Source organism: Zea mays, chromosome 4 (assembly GCF_902167145.1).
Source record: "Zea mays cultivar B73 chromosome 4, Zm-B73-REFERENCE-NAM-5.0, whole genome shotgun sequence".
Taxonomy (NCBI): Eukaryota; Viridiplantae; Streptophyta; class Magnoliopsida; order Poales; family Poaceae; genus Zea; species Zea mays.
In genome coordinates, this window is record NC_050099.1 from 65,118,027 (window position 1) to 65,125,564 (window position 7,538).

A 7,538-nucleotide genomic window follows, 5' to 3' on the forward strand; every position below is an offset into this window, starting at 1 on the left:
GAAGAATCCCAAGGCAACCTGGAAAATGGTTCATGCTCAGAGAGCCACGGTCAACGGAGGTCCTCAATTTGCATACTCACAATCCAAGTCTACTTCTGAAGAATCTTCATAAGCCCTTGCTCCGTCACTTGTATTGATCCATTGTATAAACGAGAGCATCATCGTGTTTATGGGTTACTGCCACACAAATACATTACGCTCATGCCTCATGATATTTTACACAATTCTGCTTCACGTGACAAACATTTCTTAACAACTACTAATGAGGTCACAATATTGGAGGAGGCTGGTGATCAATCCTAGTGGCAAGCTTAGTTTAAACGAACTGTCGCGTCAAAGCAGAATTCTTTCCCTGGCTCAAATGCTGCTTCAAGTTCTTCGTAGCTCTGCTGAACACTCTACCAACTTGATGCAGTCAGGCCCTCCTGTAATACTTATATGAGAAACAGGTAAACATGTGTAAATAAATACATGCCTAATAACTGCAGCTTGGTACGACGCTTCCAATGTTTCATGACCAGAAATGACTACAACAATAGTAATATGCTAATTGAGTTGATTTTTATCCCCACAAAAGTTGGCAGCACCACATAATACTGAACCCCATATAAAATAGCCTCTCAGAAGCATAACCAACAATTTTACATTTAGATTCAGAGAATTCCAGAATAACAGATACCTTTCGAACATACTCAGCAACCGTGCTATTTATAATTTTCATTATGCCCGTGCGTTGCAACGACACATTATTTATTAAAAAATGTTAGAGCATAACAATTACATGAAACTAAAATGTTCAGATTAGAACTACACTGATTGTTCGCGTAGTGACCCACTAAGTCTAACAACACCTTGAGGGCAGTAATTGGGCGTCATTTTCTGCACCTGTTGCGAGATCATGCATGTGCACCTCAGGGGCATCGTCAGGATCATCAAATTGATAATGTATGGATAGAAAGAAAAACAATAGAAATAGCTAGAACAAAAGATATACAATAATATTAAACTGGATCTAGTCATGGGTATCCAAATGGAACCTCAAAGCAAGTGATTGTTAAGAACATGTCTCCAGGTCTCCAGGTGGATAAGTTCATCTTCAAAATCACCAAAACTTCAGTTGAGAGTAATGGAGGAAGCATTAGAAGGCAACAGATTACAATGGTAACAGAAGTAGGGAAATTTAAATCAGTTGATAATTAATGAACTAACCTCATCCTGTCTTTAGCCAAAAGACCATCCAAAGCTGCAAAGTCTTGAACCATGCCCTAAAGAACAGTGAGCTATCCACCTGGTATCAAATGAAACTCAAGGGCGTATGCTGAAGCAATTGTTGTTAGTAACACGCAAAAACAGTGATTTGATTATACTTACCATGCATGATGAAGAACCAAATTCAAGAAGTTCCATACAGAAACATGTTGCCTGGGACATCATATCATGTTAGGAAAATTTCAAAACTATCTAGATGACCACAACATGTCTGGCAGTCTAGAATATGTGTCACAAACTCCTCTCACCTTGACCAAGGATAAGAACTGAATCCTTGGAGATAGATACAATGTCCTCAACTCTTTCGCTTGTAAAGATTGCTTCAATAGCTGCGCAAGACATAATTAGATTCAACTGATGCAAGGTCATTATGGTCTACACGTTATACAATATAATTAACTAAAAATGAGTTTAACACAACAGCCAATGGAAAACATCTGTGAACTGACAGTTCATTTTATTTAACAGGTTAGCATGAGCCAAATGAAAAGTAAAACAATGCAAATTACGCACAATAGACAATTTCACTTATACATCACGTAAATTTATAATTTGTGCTCAAATTAAGCTAAGAATAAGATACTTTAAAGACAATATGTATGATTGAAGAGCTAGGGGAATGCCACAACCTGAAAGCTTGATAGGTGCTAACTCTCTTTCTCCAGTAACGTCTCCATTATCACCGTTAGGGGATTCAGTCTCAACTGCGGACATAACATGTACAGTATGTCCACCATCTGAAACCCAAAAAAATTGTGTCTCTGCACAAACACTCTGAACATATTTATTAATGAATTAAACCATAATGTGAAATAAGACAGCAAATTCCATTAAAAAGAAGTACACGAATGCATACACGCTCAAGGCTTAAAAGAACATGTCTCCAGGTCCATTGCTTCACATCTGGGTTCTGGTGCTCTCTGTTTTCACATATATTATGATCCACATCCTAGTGTTCATGAGAGTTGTTCCAAGATTTGTGTCCGAGAAAAAATTTGTTCCAAAACGGCTGAAAGATGTGGCGCGGTCTGTGGAGCGTTGGATCCTATCCAGGTGTGGTGTTCACAGGAGCCAAAAGAACAGCTCTCACGAGAAAGATCTAGAGGAAGCTCGCAAGTTCACTCTGGTGCTTGTGACTTTCGCTGCAACTGTGGCATACCAAGCAGGGTTGAGTCCACCGGGTAGTTTTTGGGCTGAAAATGATGAGAACAAAACTCCAGCTACATCTATGCTTCGCTCTGGAAACCTTCCTCGATATAATTCCAACAATAGAAGGGGTCCTAGCAAATAGAAAAACAATAGAAATAGTAGCCAAGGAGTAGAGCCATCAGCGCATAATCACAGAAGAGATATTCTTGCAACCATGTTCTGATGATCAAGAGTCAATGAACTCGCCAATAGATCCAAGAAAACTGGTGTCAGGATCAAGAGATCTAGAATCTGGTGGAAGGAAGGGAGGGGGAGGTGCAGGTGCTGACCTGGAGTTCTAGAGCTTAGGGGTGGACTTCTTCTCGATGCCAAGGACACCGACAACGGCTTGCCCTTGTGGATGGCCCTAGAGGGCATAATCGACCTGGAATTGGTGGCCGTGGCGGCCACCTCCTCCATCTCCTTGATCCAACGCTTCATCGTCCATCTCCTGCAGTTGCACACGCGAGGGGTCTCGCTCACTGGGAATCGACACACGAGTTGGAGATCTGGAGCGGGTGCTTGCTTGGAGGGGGAGACGGGGGAGGAGTCGGGAAAGGCTAGGGGACGGGACTGACCTGCTCCTTTGCCATGGGGGCCGCCATCAGATCGACAAGCGCAGCGACCTCGTGCGGGAGGCGCTGCGATGCTGGCGATAGGGGTCCGGACGGGCGTGGGGATGATGACGCAGTGGAGGTCGTGGCGGGCGTCGAGCAGGATGACGAGGACGGGGGTGGGCATGACGACACGGCGGAGGTCGCGAACGCCGACCGAAGACAGCTTGGGCTCCATGCCGCACCGGTAGATATGGACTGAGGGGCGGGGGACTACGACGGGCATCACACGGGCGGGGAAGAGACGCCTATGACGGGGCGGGGGCGCGCACGGAATCGGCGGCGAGGGCGACACGCGCGGGGTGTGATTCGCGGGAGCGAGGAAGACGCGCACGGAGGCAAAAAAAAATCGCGGGCGGGGGCACGGAGCCGTGGTGGACGCCCTCCGTCCACCCTTAAGGATTAGTAGAGATATACTAGGTGAGCGCCCGTGCATTGCAACGGGAACATATAATACAACGATAACTTATATAAAAATATGTATTATAAAGTTTTGTAATTTATTTATAATCCTAGCCATGCATAAATTACTTATATACGCTTGTGAAACTTGGATGGAGGTAGTATTTGATTTCCTATTTACTTGTCATTCTTTCATAGTGATGTGAAACTTGGATGCATATTATAGTGATGTTTGTCAATCCGTATCAATATTTTATACTAATTTTAACTCCATGGCAACACACATGCACATACATAGTTACTTCTATATATACCCACCCATTCAATGGGTCTAAGTGACCCTAGAGTACATAAGGGTGCTAACAAAAAGAATCTGATACATTATGGTTCAGTATAACAACGACAAGATAGTCACAGAGAGCCCTGAGATACCTCACTCGCTAATAGAAAGAGACCCCTGTATGCGAGGAGACCTGCCAACACTGGGGCTTGCACTCCTTGATCTGGTGTCCGCTGGTAAACGTGACAAAGATCATACATCCAACAACAAATGTTTATTTTGCAAAATACCCTCCCACCTCTTCTTACCTGCCTCTGCAAATTTCATAGGAAGCCCCCTGGGCGTGTTACCTAGCCTAGCAGCGTGTTTCTTCTACCTTTCCCTATCGAACTGGCAGGGAAGCGCCGCCACCGTTCGAGCAGGAAAGTGCAGCTCGCCGCCACTGGCACGTCGCCATCAGCTGCCATCTTTCGGGATCCACTTGCCACCGTCCGGGCGCTGCTTGCCGCGACTGGGCGGGCACAGCTCTCCGTCATTGGACAGGCACAACATGCCGCGACTGGCTAGGCACAACGCGCCACCACCTTTGTGTGCTGCGGTGCCGCCAGAGGGCCTCACCTCGTCTCCAAATGCATGCCTAGAAGAAGAGTTGCAGGCGACGTCGAGTTACAGAATTTGTATAACATACACAGAGGAAATATTGAAATAATCCTGTATTCAGTTATGAATTTTGGTGTCGTTGATGTTAGCTCTGAAAACTGTAGGTCCTTGTTCATGTTGTAACTAAATATCCGCTCTGAAAACTGATATACATGTTTATGTTGTAACTGAATTTCAGTTTTCCATTGAGAAATAACAGACACAATAATATGTACTCAAGAATATAAGCTTCTAATAGTTACAATATAAGGCAGTTGTTACATGAAGGCAAATCCAGCTTAGTTGAAATCAAATATTTCTAACGTGAAAGCAAAAGAACATTCTGATTTATAACTTAAACGAAAACAAAGATATAACTGTATTTTTAGAGTGTACCAATTTTCATAAAACAACATCAAAAAAATGTGGAGATTGTCACGTAAGCACGGGTATAATAACCCCAATCCTCAGTTAGCCGATTACCCCCACATGACCTGGTGTCGACTTCATCTGAATCCCTCACCGAATGTCTAATGTTTTTCAGCTCTAGGACCTACGACATCGGCGAAACCGGTGCTTTCAAAGGATAGGGATAGGGATGCCTCTCAGAGACGGTAAACACTCAAAAGCTTAAAACCTTGCTAAATTTTGACGGTTGAGTTTTGCTAAGATCATTGGCCTTCCTCTACAGGAAGTCCATGAGAACACCCGAGTTGAGCAGCCGCGCGGAGGACTTGTTCGAGATAGAGGACGTCCAGCTCGCAATCGGCAGTTGCAAGATCGATCCAGAGAGTGCTTCTGGCAGTGAGAAGCATGGGCACCCGTTCTTGCGTAGATCATCTCTTGGAAGGCCGATGCGGCAGGCCAGGGAACGAGTCACCACCTACAAGGAGATGCCTCTCCATGTTAAACTCAGGAGGGCCTAGAGATTGTCGGGTTTTTAGGCAACGATTCTTTGGTGTATTCTGCAGCTACTCAAATGCAGATAGTGTGTAGTATCTCTCCGTGTGAAAATCTTGTGTACGTTTGGCTTATCGACATTGATACTGGTGAAGGGTGTTGTGTAATCTATTTATCCTGTTTGTGATTCTAGTGTTGACCCAGTGAAGAAATGTCGCAACTCGCAAGTATAATAGGGCACTAGACAAGTATGCACTAAAAGTAGTAGTTCAGTTTACATTCTAGAATGACAGTTCATTTGTCTAGGAATCCAAGTCAAACTTTAAGCTGAGTCGTCGCTCTGAACTGTATAGCTAGCAGATGCGAAGTGTTCTTTCACCAGAGCAAGAGCTTTCCCTCTATGAGATATTTGGTTCTTCACTGACTTGGGCATCTCAGCATATCTGCATTACATGAAATGCAATCAGTGTGAAGAAAGGATGCGGGAGAAGTAGGAACTGTTAGGAAAATTGCGTTCGATACTCACGTTTGTTCAAAACCATCTGGCTGGAACACAGGATCCCACCCAAAATCGTTAGGGCCTCTAGCAGGCACGATCTTTCCCTGCACAATGAGAACTAGTCTCAAAACATGATATTCCAAAAATAAATATGTTGCAGCATTCATCAAAGTGGTATGGTACAATCAAAATACTTCCTCCTACTGTAACCAAGGCAATCATGCGCACAAAATTTGGAACAAGGCTAAACAAGGCTAAACAATCATTGTTTCTCTCTTTATGCTCCAATAGATAAAATTGTACACATGTTACCGAATTGTTCCACTGGTTTGCTACTAAAACGAAATTAAGTTAGTAAAAGATACTCCCAAGATACAGTTTGCTAACAGCAACACTGTAGCAGGGATTTTAGTAAATCAGTTCATCCACAGCTGCATCGGACTTCAGAACTCCACAAACAGAAAATGGCATCTTACCGCAGTTTTGCCAACAAATGTGATTGGTTCCTCTCCATGTCCAAGAGCAAGAGAGAAGATGCACATAGCGAACACTGATTTATCTTCATAAGAGTTTAACAGATTATTTAAACCTATAAACAAAAGGTGCACGAGGTTATTTAGTCAAAACATAAAATAACTAGGAGCACAAGAGTCGAGAATTAGTTGGCTCTATAACCTTCATGCCCAATCTTCTCAAGAAACCACTTTCTGTTCATTCATGTATGCAAGATATCCAAATAAACAACAGATACATTAGTAATGGCATTGAAGACTTCAACATTAAGAATTAAGATGCAGTCTGTTATGTTGGTCAAGGATGTTTATTAAGTGTGACTTGGGGATAAAATTGTACAGTTAGAATGCTTGAGCAATATAAGGACTTACATGTAGGGTCCTGCAGCAGAAAGATGTGCATGTCAAATTCTGCATAACAGATTTACAATAACTCAATGAGAAGAACAACACAAATAAATCACCTGGTAGGCCTTTGAGCGCATTAAAACATAAGCAGGTGTCCTCCACCAGTACATGCCCATTCACCTATATGAAGAGCATGATGGATGATTTTAACCAGAGTACCAGACCCAAAAGCTACTTCATTGGATATATATCCCAATATGCGGGCAGTCCGAAACATGGAAGTACCTGAGATGCAGCGATTCGTGCTTTCTCTTTGGATATGTACTCTGGCTCCCCTTGCAGTTCAGGCACTGCCTAATTCAAATTCCACCGACAATATGTACAAAGAGATCTTAAGTTTTGTGTTAAGAAAGAAAATAATAGCAATACATGAAATAATATAAAATAATTGTTTACATATTTTGCAAAAACAAGGCCATTGTTTGCATATTCCGAATATCAACCATCATCAGATGTTCGGCTCCTGGATGTTGAACCTGGTCAATTCCTAATTCATTATGACATCCGAAAAAATTGAGGTTTCAAATGGTTGTTAACAAAACACATAGCATATTACTAACCTTGACAGCAACATATGTCTTTGATAATTTAAGCTTTGCTCGATGCACCTAATAAATATGAAGCAAAATAAAACTTCCAAAATATCTAAACAATTAGTAAGAAAATAAGTGATCTGGTACCAGTACGTATGTGATGTTATGTTACAAAGAAGCAAACAACATTTGCACAGACCTAAAATTGGCAGGCCGTAGGAGGTAGAAAGTACAGATGTTACCCTGCTGCCTAGATTACACAGGTGAAGGGAGACACCTTAGCACGAACCTGTG

At 42.6% G+C, this 7,538-nt stretch overlaps 1 protein-coding gene and 1 long non-coding RNA gene across 3 annotated transcripts; both read right to left on the bottom strand.

The window, feature by feature from the left end:
• Window positions 1–720: 720 nt before the first annotated feature.
• LOC103632495 (uncharacterized) lies at window positions 721–3,484 on the bottom strand. 2 transcript variants are annotated; one of them, XR_002269106.2, is made up of 4 exons: window positions 1,899–3,484; window positions 1,518–1,598; window positions 1,210–1,422; window positions 721–1,111 (listed from the first exon to the last, which is right to left on the bottom strand). It is a non-coding gene; the product is annotated as an uncharacterized lncRNA (long non-coding RNA). The 2 variants fall into 2 exon arrangements; XR_004857751.1 differs by having other exon boundaries at window positions 738–1,111; window positions 1,210–1,598.
• Window positions 3,485–5,333: 1,849 nt separating this feature from the next.
• Window positions 5,334–7,160, bottom strand: LOC103655317 (inosine triphosphate pyrophosphatase). Its single transcript, XM_008682095.4, has 8 exons — window positions 7,155–7,160; window positions 6,937–7,005; window positions 6,768–6,831; window positions 6,676–6,685; window positions 6,467–6,498; window positions 6,268–6,380; window positions 5,819–5,895; window positions 5,334–5,735 (listed from the first exon to the last, which is right to left on the bottom strand). Exons 1-8 carry the CDS (start codon window positions 7,158–7,160, stop codon window positions 5,615–5,617), a joined length of 492 nt encoding a protein of 163 aa, XP_008680317.2. The 3' UTR covers window positions 5,334–5,614.
• Between the last annotated feature and the right edge of the window lie 378 nt (window positions 7,161–7,538).

Bases quoted from the DNA above. Each gene is read 5' to 3' on its own strand.
- LOC103655317 (XM_008682095.4), bottom strand. The intron at 6,832-6,936 runs GTACTTCCATGT...CTCTTCATATAG, and splicing joins CACGAATCGCTGCATCTCAG to GTGAATGGGCATGTACTGGT. The intron at 6,381-6,466 runs GTTATAGAGCCA...TTTTGTTTATAG, and splicing joins TGAGAAGATTGGGCATGAAG to GTTTAAATAATCTGTTAAAC.